Source organism: Chelonia mydas, chromosome 3 (assembly GCF_015237465.2).
Source record: "Chelonia mydas isolate rCheMyd1 chromosome 3, rCheMyd1.pri.v2, whole genome shotgun sequence".
Lineage (NCBI taxonomy): Eukaryota > Metazoa > Chordata > Testudines > Cheloniidae > Chelonia > Chelonia mydas.
This window is the reverse complement of record NC_057851.1, coordinates 171,510,464-171,527,267: the sequence shown is the minus strand read 5'-3', so window position 1 is coordinate 171,527,267 and position 16,804 is coordinate 171,510,464. Positions and strand designations below refer to the sequence as shown.

General features: G+C 45.2%; 1 protein-coding gene across 1 annotated transcript in view; it reads left to right on the top strand.

The window, feature by feature from the left end:
- Nucleotides 1–16,593, top strand: part of STPG4 (sperm-tail PG-rich repeat containing 4) — a 28,053-nt gene extending 11,460 nt beyond the window's left edge. The window contains exons 5-6 of the mRNA XM_043543148.1: nt 12,133–12,237; nt 13,579–16,593. Of these exons, the coding sequence (XP_043399083.1) occupies nt 12,133–12,237; nt 13,579–13,695 (222 nt within the window). The 3' untranslated portion in view covers nt 13,696–16,593. The remainder of the gene's footprint in view (nt 1–12,132; nt 12,238–13,578) is intronic.
- The last annotated feature ends 211 nt before the right edge of the window (nt 16,594–16,804 follow it).

Sequence of the window (16,804 nt, the reverse complement as noted above, 5' to 3'; positions counted from 1 at the left end):
GCACATTTGGCCAAGTTATAGGCTTTTGAAAAAATTTTGTTTGTGTAACGCTGACAGACCCCGGTTATCGGTGGGTAGGATTGAACCGGGGACCTTTGGAGCTTAGTGCATGAGCTAAAAGCCAACTGGCTGTTAGCAGACTCATTTTATCTCTCTGTAAGTGGTCTCAGTGCCACTAGATGGGACAGAACTCCACACCCAGAATGTGTGTGGGTTACATACTTTCCCTAGGTGAGGAAGCAGGTCCTGAGCTTCAGAGTCTTCCCAGTTGAAATCCTGGACCAGCCCCAACTTGTAACACTGACAGGGGCCGGTCGTCGGTGGACGGGATCGAACGTGGGACCTCTGGCACTTAAAGCATGAGCCTCTACCGCATGAGCTAAAAGCCAACTGGCTGTTAGCTAAGCCTGTAGAGCAGACTCATTTATCTCTCTCTAAGTGGTCTCAGTGGGACAGAACATCACACCCAGAAGGCGTGTGGGTTACATTTGCCCATGCTCAGTCGAGACTTACTACATCTTCGCAGCTAAAATCTCTGAAGACTTTGTCTACACTGGGTATGGGCCAGCTGAGAGTTGACCAGATTTTCCCTGAAATAGTAGCTCTGAGCTGCTGTGGTTTTTGGCACCAGAACAAAGAACTCTATATGTCCCCTCTGCTGGGCCCAGGCATTGTGGAGAAAGAAGCTGCCTGATTCAAATGCAGAGGGGACAAGAGCTAGACCAGAGGGGTGGGAGATGGTGGTAGTAAGTTTGGACAAAGAGCAAGTGGGGGATTGGAGGCCTATGTGGGGGAGAGGAAAACTGAGATTGGGAGTTGGGATGGGCGAGATACTGGGCCTACGAGCTAGAGAGGGAAATGGGGACTGCCAGCTATTGCGTGGAGGGACACTGAATTAGATGAGGAGTTAGGTGGGGAAGACTGGGATTTGGTGGGCAAGGAGACTTGGAACTAATAGGATGTGGGAGGAGGAACTGAAGCAGAGGGGAGATTGATCTGATGAAGATGCAGGAGGAAAACTGGCATTGGCTGAGGAAGGAGACTGGAAACCACTGGGATGGGGAGAATCAGGTGGAAGGCCAGGGAGACATATCTGATGAGGATGAAGGAGGAAAACTGTGACTGGCTGGGCAAAGAGACTGGGACAGGGAGCCAGGCATGGGGGAAATTTGGACAAAGAACCAGGGATGAGGGAGACTGGGACTGAGAACAAGGCGGCAATGTGGGGTGTGTGTGTGGGTGGGTGAGTGGGAGACAGATTGGATGAGGAACCAAAAGGGCTGAGGGGGGGATTGGGACTGGCTGGGCCACTCTGTCCCCAGTCTGTAAAATCAAGCTAATAATAACCCCTCATCCAGGACTGTCCCTAGGGGGTGCGGGGCCCGGAACATAGGCGCCAAATTTATAATCTGCCAGGGGGGTACTCCGCCCTTTCCCCCCAAGGCCCTGCCCCCTCCCTGCCTCTTCCCCGCCCAGTTTTGCCTCCTCCCCCAAGTGCACTGCGCCCTCACTGCTCTCCCATTGCCCCCAGCACCTCCTGATGCCTCAAAACATTTGATCCATGGCAGGTCATAGGCGCTGATCAGCACTGCAGGAGGTGTTGCTGGGAGGGGAAGGTTCTGGTAGGGGGGCTGCCAGTGGCTGCCAGTCACCTCCTCATCTAAGTTCCCTGTAAGCTGCGCGGCCATGCAGCAGCCTATTTAGCGCCATGCAGGCACTTGGGGAACCTGCCCAGGGACCAGCCCTCACCTAGCCTGGTCTCCAACCTGCCACGGCTGTGGCACCCCTCTCCCAGCCCCAACTCTGCTGCGGCCATGGCACCTGGACCTGCTGGGCTGGTGCAGCCGGAGTGGCCCAGCCCCAGGCGTGGCCGGGACGGCCCTCCCCATCCCTCCCCCAGCCCATGTGCTGCTGCGGGGAGAGAGAGCTGGGGGGAGTCCTCTGTCCACTATAACCCTGGAGCACCCTCCTGCACCCCAAACCCTTCATCCCTGGCCACACCTCAGAGCCCGCACCCCAGCTGGAGCCCTCACTCCCTGCACCCAACCCTGCTCCAGACCTGAGCCCCTCATCCCCGGCCCCACCCCAGAGCCCTTACATCCCTGCACCCCATCCCTCTGCCCAAGCCCTGAGCCCCCTCCCACACTCTGAACCCCTCAGCCCCCAGCCCCATTAATTTTGTTATATGCATCAATATGAAGTTGATGTCACACATCACCTCCATGTTGGTGCACATAACGAAATTCATTCCACACATGGGTGGGAAAAATTAGAGGGAACACTGCTCCTCACTACCCACCGCTCTCCTCCTCACCCCCGACCCACCTGCCACTCACCTCCCCATTTGCCTCCTCACCCAGCTCACCTGCCCACCTCCTGCCTCACATGCCCTCCCACCTCCTCACGATTTTATTGATGCGTGGGGACCCCCCCCCCCCATGTGCGGGGCCCAGGGCGGTCACCCTGATTTGCCGTACCCAAGGGATGGCTCTACCCTCATCTCAGAAGAGTACTGCAAAAATAAATTTATTAATGGTTGTGAAGCACTCAGATACGATAGTGATGAGTGCCATAGAAAAGCCCATGAGGAAATTAATCATTCTCTCTTCAGAGCAGGATTTGAATAGCATGCAGCAGATAAGGCCAGGGACCACCCATTGAATGAGAAGAAAAGGAAATACTGAATAGCTGCTCATTCAGTGAGCACCATCCATCCTGTGCACAAAATGATGCAGAGGTCCTGTGGAAGAAAATAGTATGTGATCGCATAATTACACCATATCATAGTGCATCCTGTGCTAGGGGGCCAAATTAAGCTTTCACTGGCAACGTTAATTCTGGCATTTCCTAACTTTTGAGTACTTGACTTTGCCACCTTAATGATGTTCTTTTATTATAGTTTTGTGCGTGTGTGTAACTAAATGTAAGTAATCAAAGGCCTGGTCTACGCTGGGGTGGGAGGGATCGATTTAAGATTCACAACTTCAGCTACGAGAATAGCGTAGCTGAAGTCGACGTATCTTAGATCGACTTAGAATCACTTACTTCGCGTCCTCGCAGTGCGGGATCAATGGCCGCCCTTCCCCCATTGACTCCGCTTCCACCTCTCGCTGTGGTGGAGTTCCAGAGTCAACAGCAGAGCGATCGGGGATCGATTTATCGTGTCTACAGTAGCCGCGATAAATCAATCCCGATAGATCGATCACTACCCGCCGATCCGGTGGGTAGTGTAAACGTGGCTAAAGATAGTGAAAGGGACATTAAGCCAGATCCTGGTATAACTCCACTGACTTCATTGGAGCTGCATGAGTTTTACCAGCTGAGGACTGGCTACGTTGTCTGGTAACAAAGGCCCCAACATTAGTCTCTTTTTGATTCTTTTATTTTAACAATTTTACAAAACATTTCTATCCATACTATGTTTACATGAACATGTAGGGCCTGATTCACCACTATACTGCTCTAACTGTATGGTGGTATAACTATTGATTTCCATGGTGTTTTACCAGAATAAAATTAGAGAACTCAGTGGTGGATAAGGCCCTCTTCTTTTTTTTAAAATTTATCAAAATAGTTTTTGTTTGGATATAAACATTTCCTTTGATGTTTTCCATAGTTCTGCTGTCCAGCCATATGTCTGTCAATGACATTTAGGAGCCTGACCTGCTTAGGTGCTTTTATAAATCCCATTACTGGCCTATCTTGTGGCCCTACTTGAACATACCATTGAAATAGTATCAAAATTCAGGTGATGGAGCAGTGAGCAATTAATTAGTTCTTGTTGTGAACTGGGATGATTTAGTTGGGGTTGGTCCTGCTTTGAGCAGGGAATTGGACTAGATGACCTCCTGAGGTCTCTTTCAATCCTAATCTTCTATGATTCTATGAACTTTAACCTCACATGATGATCCCATTAGTTTCATACAGTAGTTTTGAAGAGTTTAACAAGAACTGGAACATAAATTACACAACAACTTTGTGTCACTTTCATCATGCCTAGCTATTACAAGCAGTCTGAATGCAGCCTACACAATGATGAAATATTTTAGAATTGCTTGATAGTGATGCACTGGGAGTTAAAGTAGTACTCGGCTTCTTGTTTTCATTACACCATTCATTTAATGTTTAGTAAAATATTTGCTGTGACTTATACATTATATTTACTTTAACTGATGCAGATGATCATCTATAGTCAGCTGTGATTGCAATTCTATTCCAATGCATTTACTTATCTGCATGAAGAAATGTTCCATGACTCAGTACTATATACTAACAACCAGATTTTTAAAGATCTATAGGTGCCTAGTGAGATTTCAAAGGCATCTAAATGCCTTTAAGAATCTGGCCCTAAGGGCCTGATTCTGCAGCTTTTATTCATATGAGTAGTTCCTTCCTCATGCATTGGCTTATGTGTACTTGTATGTGTAAAAGCTGGGTGATTCTCCAATATACAAATGTTGATGGCTTGTAATATAAGAGCATGGTTTGAAGAGCTCATTAAAATTAGGGAGTCATCAGAATTGAGAAACAATCTTCTCCTTTCACTTCTAATAATAGTAGTTTGGCATTTACATTATAAAATATTTTTCCTTTTGGTTCATTCACATTCTAGTAGTTGCACTGGGGAGGTTTTGAATCTACATGTACGTTCCAGGCATATTGGAAAGCCAAAGTACTAAAACTTAATACATTAAGCTAAAAACCCTTTTAATCAACATCTGTGCTTGGTCTTCAGCGCGTGATTGGTGCTATATTACTTAATGTTTAATAGCTCTTTGAAACTGTAAGAGAATTCATATCGGATTGTTAAAATATTTTGAGATAACTATTCAAGCTATGCATTTTAAGGGTTTATCTAGCCCCAAACTACATTTGCTGTTGATGGCCAACAGAAAGTCCATGAGTCACTCAAGGCACGTAACCACTGTGGCTACTGCTGTCCTCTAATTTAAGTGAGAAATAATTGCATTTTTTTACAGTAGCGTAGCTGTGAGGGATTTGACACTGGGTGAATCCTGACTTCACTGAAGTCAGTGGCAGAACTCCCATTGTTTTTAATGGAATCAAAATTTCACTCACAGTCTAACTCTGCCCTGCTGGGCTCAGTGGAATCATGTTGGCTTGTGAGAATCATGGGACACCGTGTATCCCCAATGCTCTATGATGAGGGAAGTGGGGGGGTCCTTTTCAGGCTGGCTGACGACAGTGACTCAAATATGGGTAAGGTACGTTTATTTATCTTTATGATTCTCAGGTGTTTGCGTTGCTCTATGTTGTCTTATGCACTCTTTTTATATACTTAAGGCCAAATTCTGCTCTCAGGTAAAGTAAATAGGTCTATTTATGCTGTGGTTCCTATGCTGTGGAGATGCCTTCTGCAAGCAGCTGAGCTTCCTCAGCCCTCAGATAGTGCTTAGCCCTGCATTCCACTCACTTCAATGGATTTACACTAGAGATGGACTTGGCCCAATATTGGACTCTCTGTAGCCTAAACACATGCATTTTTAAGTGCCTGGAAACAAAAATCTGCATCTGTTATCACAATGTAAGCTACCAAAACCACAGGAGAACAAGAAGTTGTTACAACCCTGGATGGGCTCCATCTGGTGGGCACTCACCAGGTTGCTGTAGTGGACTTAGGCTTGTGTCCCATGTGCTCTTTGCTTGCTCGGGCTGGGCAGAGCTTAGGCAGTGTCTCTCTGGTGCTGGACCTTTAATCACATGCTCGAGGTGCAGACCCCATGTCTGATACTCCTCTTGCTAGTGTGACCCAACAGTCCAAATGCTAGGGCCCAGAAACTAGTTCCAGCTCTCCCAAAGCAGCTGTTGAGTCCATCAAAGCTGCAGACCCGCTGGTTTACTGCTTCCCCCTACAAGGGCTATGTGACAGTGAAGTCACGTAACAGATTATGGAAAAAAAAAATAATTTACACACATGCTCTTATACATACCTTTTGTACTGCCTATCTTCAGAAAAAACAAGATCTGCATGCAGATTCCTGCCTCAGTTTCCTCACCAACCTAAGAGCCGCAGGACATCCTGGATTATTCTGCCTCTGGTCATAGAATCATAAAAGATTAGGGTTGGAAAAGACCTCAGGAGGTCATCTAGTCCAATCCCCTGCTCAAAGCAGGACCAATACCAACTAAATCATCCCAGCCAGGGTTTTGTCAAGCTGGGCCTTAAAAACCTCTAAGGATGGTTAAAAAAACCTCCACCATCTTCCTAGGTAACCCATTCCAGTGCTTCACCACCCTCCTCATGAAATAGTATTTCCTAATATCCAAATGAGACCTCCCCCACTGCAACTTGAGACCATTGCTCCTTGTTCTGTCATCTGCCACCACTGAGAACAGCCTAGCTCCATCCTCTTTGGAACCCACCTTCAGGTAGTTGAAGGCTGCTATCAAATCCCCCATCACTCTTCTCTTCTGAAGACTAAATAACCCCAGTTCCCTCAGCCTCTCCTCATAAGTCATGTGACCCAGTCACCTAATCATTTTCGTTGCCCTCCGCTGGACTCTCTCCAATTTCTCCACATCCCTTCTGTAGTGGGGGGACCAGAACTGGATGCAATACTCCAGGTGTGGCTTCACCAGTGCCGAATAGAGGGGAATAATCACTTCCCTCAATCTGCTGGCAATGCTCCTACTAATACAGCCCAATATGCCGTTGGCCTTCTTGGCAACAAGGGCACACTGCTGACTTGTATCCAGCTTCTCGTCCACTGTAATCCCCAGGTCCTTTTTCTGCAGAACTGCTGCTTAGCCAGTTGGTTCCCAGCCTGTAGGAGTGCATGGGATTCTTCCTTCCCAAGTGCAGGACTCTGCACTTGTCCTTGTTGAACCTCATCACATTTCTTTTAGCCCAATCCTCCAATTTGTCTAGGTCACTTTGGACCCTATCCCTATGCTCCAGCATATTTACCTCTTCCCCCCCCCCCCCCCCCGCCAAAGCTTACTGTCATCTGCATACTTGCTGAGGGTGCAATTCATCCCATCATCCAGATCATTAATAAAGATGTTGAACAAAACCGGCCCTAGGACCGACCCCTGGGGCACTCTGCTTGTTACCGGCTGCCAGTTAGACATTAAGCCATTGTCAGGCTCAATGGGTAGTGATCAATCTCGCTAGCTTTCTATCCACCTTATAGTCCATTCATCCATCCATACTTCTTTAACTTGCTGGCAAGAATACTATGGGAGACCATATCAAAAGCTTTGTGACAGTCAAGATATATCACATCCACTGCTTTCCCCATATCCACAGAACCAGTTATCTCATCATAGAAGGCAATCAGGTTGGTCAGGCAAGACTTGTCCTTGGTGAATCCATGTTGACTGTTCCTGATCACCTTCCTCTCCTCCAAGTGCTTCAAAATGGATTCCTTGAGGACCTGCTCCATGATTTTGCTGGGGACTGAGATGAGGCTGACCAGTCTATAGTTCTCCTGGTTCTCTTTCTTCCCTTTCTTAAATATGGGCACTATATTTGCCTTTTTCCAATCGTCCGGGACCTCCCCAGATTACCATGAATTTTCAAAGATAATGGCCAATGGCTGTGCAATCACATCAGCCAACTCCTTCAGCACCCTTGGATGCACTAGATCTGGATCCATGGACTTGTGCATGTCCAGCTTTTCTAAATAGTTCTTAACCTGTTCTTTCACCACTGAGGGCTGCTCACCTCCTCCCTGTAATGGTCTGCCCAGTGCAGCAGTCTGGGAGCTGACCTTGTCTGTGAAGACCGAGTCAAAAAAAGCATTGAGTACTTCAGCTTTTTCCACATCATCTGTCACTAGGTTGCCTCCCCCATTCAGTAAGGGTCCCACACTTTCCCTGACCACCTTCTTGTTGCTAACCTACCGTTAGAAACCCTTCTTGTTACCCTTCACGTCCCTTGCTAGCTTCAACTCCAATTGTGCTTTGGTCTTCCTGATTACACCCCTGCATGCTCTAGCAATATTTTTATACTCCTCCCTAGTCATCTGTCCAAATTTCCAATTCTTGTAAGCTTCCTTTCTGTGTTTTAAACTCACCAAAGATTTCACTGTCCATCTAGCCCAGTATCCTGTCTTCTGACAGTGGCCAATGGCAGGTGCCCCAGAGGGAATGAACAGAACAGGTAATCATCAAGTTATCCATCACCTGTTGCCCATTCCCAGCTTCTGGCAAAGAGAGGCTAGGGACACCATCCCTGCCCATCCTGACTAATAGCCATTGATTGACCTATCTGCCATGAAATTATCTAGTTCTTTTTTGAACCCTGTTATGGTCTTGGTCTTCACAACATCCTCTGGCAAGGAGTTCCACAGGTTGACTGTGCGTTGTGTGAAAAAATACTTCCTTTTGTTTGTTTTAAAGCTGCTGCCTATTAATTTCATTTGGTGACCCATAGTTCTTGTAAAAAGAAAAGGAGTACTTGTGGCACCTTAGAGACTAACCAATTTATTTGAGCATGAGCTTTCGTGAGCTACTGCTCACTTCATCGGATGCATACTGTGGAAACTGCAGAAGACATTATATACACAGAGACCATGAAACAATACCTCCTCCCACCCCACTCTCCTGCTGGTAATAGCTTATCTAAAGTGATCATCAAGTTGGGTCATTTCCAGCACAAATCCAGGTTTTCTCACCCTCCTCCCCCTCACACACAAACTCACTCTCCTTCTGGTGATAGCCCATCCAAAGTGACCACTCTCTTCACAATGTGTATGATAATCAAGGTGGGCCATTTCCTGCACAAATCCAGGTTCTCTCACCCCCCTCCAAAAACCACACACACAAACTCTCTCTCCTGCTGGCAATAGCTCATCCAAACTGACCACTCTCCCTACAAGGTGCATGATAATCAAGGTGGGCCATTTCCAGCATAAATCCAAGTTTAACCAGAATGTCTGGGGGCGGGGGGGTAGGAAAAAACAAGGGGAAATAGGCTACCTTGCATAATGACTTAGCCACTCCCAGTCTCTATTTAAGCCTAAATTAATAGTATCCAATTTGCAAATGAATTCCAATTCAGCAGTTTCTCGCTGGAGTCTGGATTTGAAGGTTTTTTTTTGTTGTTGTTGTAAGATAGCGACCTTCATGTCTGTGATTGCGTAACCAGAGAGATTGAAGTGTTCTCCGACTGGTTTATGAATGTTATAATTCTTGACATCTGATTTGTGTCCATTTATTCTTTTACGTAGAGACTGTCCAGTTTGACCAATGTACATGGCAGAGGGGCATTGCTGGCACATGATGGCATATATCACATTGGTGGATGTGCAGATGAACGAGCCTCTGATAGTGTGGCTGATGTTATTAGGCCCTGTGATGGTGTCCCCTGAATAGATATGTGGGCACAGTTGGCAACAGGCTTTGTTGCAAGGATAGGTTCCTGGGTTAGTGGTTCTGTTGTGTGGTGTGTGGTTGTTGGTGAGTATTTGCTTCAGGTTGGGGGGCTCTCTGTAGGCAAGGAGAGAGAACCTGGATTTGTGCAGGAAATGGCCCACCTTGATTATCATACACATTGTGAAGAGAGTGGTCACTTTGGATGGGCTATTACCAGAAGGAGAATGAGTTTGTGTGTGAGGGGGCGGAGGGTGAGAAAACCTGGATTTGTGCTGGAAATGGCCCAACTTGATGATCGCTTTAGATAAGCTATTACCAGCAGGAGAGTGGGGTGGGAGGAGGTATTGTTTCATGGTCTCTGTGTATATAATGTCTTCTGCAGTTTCCACAGTATGCATCCGATGAAGTGAGCTGTAGCTCACGAAAGCTCATGCTCAGATAAATTGGTTAGCCTCTAAGGTGCCACAAGTCCTCCTTTTTCTTTTTGCGAATACAGACTAACACGGCTGTTACTCTGAAACCTGTCATAGTTCTTGTGTTATGAGAAGGAGTAAATAACACTTCCTTATTTACTTTTGCCACACCCGTCATGATTTTATACACCTCTATCATATCATCCCCAAATAGTCTCTTTTCCAATCTGAAAAGTCCCAGTCTTTTTAATCTCTCCTCATATGGCAGCCATTCCATACCCCTAATAACTTTTTTTGCCCTTTTCTGAATCTTTTCCAATATTTTTTTTGAGATGGAGCAACCACATCTGCATGCAGTGTTCAAGGTGTGGGCGTACCATGAATTTATATAGCAGCAACACAATATTTTCTGTTTTATTATTTATCCCTTTCTGAATGAGTCCCAGCATTCTGTTGGCATTTTGAACTGCCGCTGCACATTGAGTGGATGTTTTCAGAGAACTATCCACAGTGACTCCAAGACCTTTCTTGAGGGCTAACAGCTAATTTAGACCTCATCATTTTATATGTATAGTTGGGATTATGTTTTCCAATGTGCATTACTTTGCATTTATCAACATTATCATCTGTCATTTTGTTGCTCAGTTACCCAGTTGCTGCTCCCCCTTTTCTTTGCTGGAGCGAGTCCTTTTTATAAAATTGCAGTCCTCTTTGTCAGGCGACCACTTTGAGCTGCTTCAGGTCTCTCATCAGCTGATCTGTTGCTTGGTCGCAAGCCCACTGGAAGCACAGTTTCCCCTATGTAGCGGACAGCTCACTGTCTTAGAGATTTTCCATTTGAATGGAAGACCATCCAGTTTAATGACTCTTGATTCCTTTCCACTGTTAGCTCTCTGCTGGGCACAGGACTTTCTCCTGGCACCTCCTCAAGATGGCGGTTAACAGACAAGAGTGAAGATATACTGCTGTTTGAAGTCAAAATGTCATTCACAAAACAAAATATAGTTTGTAGGGCCCAAAGCCCCAAAGGGACTTAGTCATTGCAATGCTCAATGTCACAGCACCTAACTTTTAGTAACCTAGAAAAATCATCGGAACAACACTGATCCACAAAGCTGAGTTAGGCACTGGCTCCTATACAATGAATGGGGAGAGAGAGGCACCTTAGAATGTGATCCACAAAAGCCAGCACGCTAGGTGGGGAGCTGCCTAAGATAGCCAATAGGAGATGCTGACAAAAAGGGAGCTGCTAAGCTCCACCATTCTCAGGGAGACAGTCACCTACTCTGCTTAGCAGTCCATGAATGGCAACATGCCACCTGGAGTCAGACAGCTTTGGCACCTAAGGTGTTCCTTGGAGGTATGAGTTAGGCACGTGCCTGGTCCACACAAAACAGCGAAAGGTGGAGGTGCCCACCTTATAACTTTTAGTCTAGTGGTTAGAGCATTCACCTGGGATGTAGGAGAGCCAGGTTCAATTCCCCCTCTTCCCAAAGGGGCAGAAAGGATTTGAACAAGGGCTTCCCACCACCTCTCAGGAGGGTGTTCTAACCACTGAGCTATGGGATACTCTCAGGCTCTCCTCTTGAAGCTGTTTCACTGTGGAGAAACAATGAAAGTGGCTGGAGCAGGGGAGTCTCCCACCTCCTAGGTGGCTGCCCTAACTACTGGATTACAGAAGTCTTTTAGGGTAGATTGTGCCTGTCCCAGGCACAAGTAACCTGGAAGGTATTAGGACCCACAGGCAGTTACAGTCCTCCTGCTCATGTCCCCTGGACTGCTTGACCTCCCCATGTGATGAAGGGATATGACGCAGCACTCACTACCATACCCACTCTCCTTTAGAGAGGTTTATTCATCCAAATGTAAGCACATAACTAGTAGACAGTTCCTCAGCTCACCCTGTGTCCTACAGTCTCACAGCCTCCCCTTCCAGGGGTCAGCCAGCTGCCTTCTCAGGGCCAGTTTTCATTCAGGCAGCCCTACCCCTCTTCTAGAACACCAGCCCCAGGGTCACCTCCCTGAGCACCTAGCCCTTGTTCCAGGGATCCACCACCAGCCTGCTCCAATCATTCCTCCTCTGCCTGCCCTCTGACAGGCCTTGATAGTTCCAGGTGTAGCCCTGCCCTCTTTAATTGGCTTATCTGAGCTCAGCTGCTCTGGCATAGGAACTGCGGCTGGAGGATGAAAGGCTATGGCAGAAATGGTACATATGTGCACTAGTGTGGGTTCTGTGAAGTATAATACCATTCATTATTATAATCAGATAAAATATGTAAACAGAATATTTCACCTTAATTTGACACCAGAAGAAAAGCTATGAACTGTTCCAGCTTGTGGGAATACACCTTTAAAAAATCAACTTTTGGTTGTGTTGTAGAAAGAAGGGCCAGGACCAGGTGAATATGAAATGAAGGGAAAACCACTTCACCCTGTATCTTCGTGTTTCCAGTCCAAAGTGCCTAGGTTGCAGCCAGTCCGTTCAGTAAGTGGTTCATATTTCAGACTAATCTATAGGGTATGTCAACTGCTTGAAATTAATCATGCAAAGTCAGTGTTTAAAGCAACAGTTACAAAGTATCACTCTGAGAGAGATTAGAAAGGTAGGACTTTGGACTAAAGAAAGAACACACTTCAATGTTAGCTACAAAAAACTTTGGAAACTAGTGTGAGCTATGGAATATTTCCCCTTTTCAGCCATTGGGGTAAATCCAGCCTATCTTGGTAGCTACCCAAAGTCATCCTAGTTCTCTGCCAGCTATTGGGTGGCCTATATGGAATAGGTTTGTTGTGTGTGTTTGGTTTATAAACTTTTCTTGGGGGGTGAGGAGGGAGACAGAGACAACCTTTGGAGAAAGAAACTAAATTACATTGTTGTGGGAGAATACAAGAGGCTGAGGAAAGTGTAGCCTGATGGAGAGGTGCAACGTGATTGCACACTTGAGAAGTCATAGACCACCCCTCGTGGCCTTCTAAAACATTAAGAATGTGAAAGGGAATTATGGGGTTTCTGAGTAGGAATAAGTTTTGGGAATAGAGCTTGTTCCCTCTCACAATCTCATTTTCTTTGGTAGAGCCACGTCACATGTTAAATAGCATTGGCTTATGCTTTCAATAAAGCGTATGCAGCATTCTATAAAACACTTAACTATGACCAGGCAGCTGCTGTGATGTGACTGCTCCTTATTACACTGATCAGAATCATCTCATTGTTACTTTGTTCTCCCCTGCCAGACTGCCATATCCACCTTTTGTTTTTCATCTTGAACTTTGGCACTGATTCTACACATGCTTATGCAAATATGTAACTTTAAGCACAAGAGCAGATACATTGAAATCAGTTGGATTACACATATGCATAAATATTTAAACTATAGGGGTCTCTTTGTAAGCTCTTTTGAGACCATCTCTTTATTATTCGAGGCAGCAGGACCTAGAAGATAGATTACTGAACTGGGACTTGGGCAATTTTGTTTCTATTCCCAGCTTTGACCCTGGCCTGCTGGGTAACTATGGGCAAATCATGTCATTGCCCTGGGACTTGGTTTCCACATCTGTAAAATGGGGATCATTATACCTACCCCATTTGCAAAGTGTTTTGACAAATACAGCTGAAGAGTGCTATGTGAGAGCTAGGTATTATTATCTGTGTTTGCTCAATGAGGCCTGATCCCTATTTGTGGCCTTAGGCACTAGTGCAATATAAATATTACAAGTAGTAATAATGATGCATATTTTCCTTTTGCAATGCTACTAATGGGGTATATTGTTCTTTATTCCATACACATCTCCCTCATTTACTTACTTGTTTCTTTCATTTTTATAGAAAATACCAGGTCCAGGAGCTTATGAGCCCACAAGGCAGTTTCCAAAGCAACCACGAACTATTGCGAGCCTGGGTCACGAGCACAGCATCTTCTTTAGCAACACATTTGGGTTTTAGAATAAACTTTCAAAGTACCTGCTTTTAAAAGAAAGCCACATCCTCTCCCTCCGCCCTTAGAAACCCAGCCTTCACCCCTATGTATTTGCCCATGATGCTCTTACCATTAGAAACTCAGCATTTGCCAACAGTTAACACAGTGGGAACTGAGATAGAGCAGGAAATAAATGTGCTAAGTATAGACAAAGTGGGGGAGCCATTGGCAAATGTTGCCTCTTCAGTGGCAACCACAGTATGTGCTGTGATATTTCATGTTTGTAAGGTGTTATATGCATATTTAAGTATTAGGCATGGAGCATTGGAGGGCAAAGAGAGCAGGAGGTAACTGGACCAGAGGTAGATGGAGGATTTGAGAAGGAAGTTGGAAGTAATGGAGAGAATGAAAGGAGAGACAGAGGAGTTAGAGGAGAAAGAGATCATGGGGAAGGAGAGGAAAAAAGTATTTAATAATGAGGGAAAAGTTTAAAGAGAATCAAAGAAAACCAGCAATAAAAACAAATAACAGAAAAATAAGGTACTAAATAGAAAGGGAGAATCAGAAAAGATTTAAAAATATATCTTGGATAAATGAAAGAAGGAAAAAATGGAAACACACTTTCTGGCCCCACTTCAGCAAGGTACTTAATTATGTGAATTATTTAGGGCATTGACTTCAGTGGAACCAACACAGGCTCAAAGTTGCACATGTGCTTTAAATACCTTTCCGAACCAGGGGTTCTTTCAGGAACAGCAGTGACTGCTATAGTTAAGGCTGCTTAAATGTTTTTATTCTGATGCCCATTTCCAGCTTCTTATATCTTTCAGCTTTGAGTTGAAATTTTTCAGGTTTAGTCTCTTTCCAAAGGTGACTTTTTGTGTGTTTTGTATTGTAAAGTTTGAGCAAAACTGGTTCAACCATTTTTAAGCAGGAGAAGAGTAAAAAGTATTTTTCATAAATACTTTAAAAACATTGAGAGTTTTGCCAAATTAGTGCTCAATCCTGCGAGGTGCTGAGACCTTTCAACTGTCACTGGCTTCAATGACTGAGCACCTCGCAGGATTGAGTTTTATAGAACCATAATTTATCACTGTTTTGTTTGTTTTTTTACCAATTTATTGCCAGTATCTCGGAATGTTACTGAATCTCAGCTACACGTGATTTCCATGACTGGTGTTAAGTTTCATTACCTTGAAAGCTAAAATCAAAGTCCAGCAAATAATGGCTTGTCCAAGGCATCAGCACCTTTTGTTTTTACTGCTTACTGCTAATATCCAGGGGGGTAAAAAAAGGTTAACACAAGGTATAAAGTATTGGCTCTCTAGCAAAGCTCTAGCATTTTTAGTAGAGGGATGGAATTCTGACTGCAGTGATGCAGTGAGATTAGGAGACTAGGTAATAATAAAAGGGGAGCCCCGGGGTGAGAGAGCCATTTGAAAATACTTGAGCAGTGTAAGTAGGGTTTGCCCCACTTCACTGAGTTTCTGAGGCTTGTGTGTCAGTTACTGGGAGATAACGCCTACTGAGACACAGAGATTTGAAACTTGAAGCTGAGATCTGGGGAAGTGATATTTGTTTGAGTGGTCAGCCTGGCAGAGAGGACAGGAGAAAAGTCTCTGCTGATCTGAGACCATATTAACGGGGAAGTCTGTATCACTTTTTTGTAATGACAACATCTTTTTGTTCTTATGGACCATGGTTCTGTCTTCCTCATGCAAAAGCAAAAAAACCCCACAAAGCTTTCCACTGCAGCAGATGTTCTTGATTAGCCCCTCAAGGTAATAGTTTACTTCTTTGATTTGTATGTTTAATGCATGCAATGAACATAGTGTTCTGTGCACGCTGCTACATCTCTGCATTTGTTGGATTACTCTGGTAAACTCACACACATATATACACTACTTTACATGTATGTGATACTGCAGGACTGGAAATATAAAGTCAAAAGGACATGAACAAACTCTTAGCATTTTTCACCTTTTAATAAATAGCTTTCTTGTCTCTAATGAAGGCTTAAAAGCCTTCTTTGGTGGTAACATTCCCCCTGCATAGGACCCCTGCATAGCACTGAATTGTGGGGCTTCAGGCCATCAAAGGGCCTACTTCAGGCCAACTGCACTGGGTAAAATATATTGCACAGGCAAAGAGACAGAGCAACTGGGCTTTATGTGGTGAAATGCAGGTGGGGGTTAGGGAGATTAAATCAACACACAAACACCCCAACCAAAGGTATGGGACTGCTCCCACCCCAACATTCACACTTCACATCTTCTACTCCAGCCCTGGCTGAACCACCAGCTCAGTGAGTTTAGGATATTGTGTCCTTACGAATGTGGCTCCTGTGGCCCCCTCCCCTATCCATTCTGACCTATGCAAGTCTGCTGTGGAGACCCAGTGTGTTACATGCAGGGGAGTGGAGGTGATCCTGCACGTCTGCTCAATGGGGAGCACCTGCACAATGGGGCTTAAGAGGCGCAGGGGAACCTCCCTCTTGCCCTCTGCATCACAGTGAGTTTCATCTTGTATGAGGCTGGGTTTTCCATTGAGACTGAAGCGTGTCTGTGCCAGAGACTACAATGGGGCTGAAGTTCAGAGGTTAACTTGTGTGCAGAGCCATCATTTGGTGAGCTGAATCAGTAGCTTGGGACTGGCAGCAGCATTCCCACTTACAACCGGGGAAGCCTTGAAAGCAAATCCATTGGAATGGAAAACCTAGAGAACACTATTAACAATAAATGAGAGGCTGTAATTGGTGAAACCTCTCTGCCTCCCTTAGAGCTGGTCCTGATCGCTCTTAATTGTCTTGATTGGGAACTAGCAGGAAAACAAGAACTCCTATTCTCTGCAATGGAAAAACAGAGGAGAGTGGGACAGGGATTTGTAACTACCTGAATGGAGGAAAAAGACAAAGGAGAGAGAGAGATGGGGGTGGGGGAGAAAACCCTGCTGTAATCAATAGTAATAAAGCTCCCTTTGATTAAAACACATCAGAGCAGAAAACTTTAATATTCTCCTGCATGGTTTGCCAGAGGGAGGCTCAAGTCATTTCTATTTTACCTTTGCTTGACCTTATTTTACCTCTAAATTGGAACTGGTGTGATTGCTGCTGGAATACTGTGTCCAGTTCTGGTG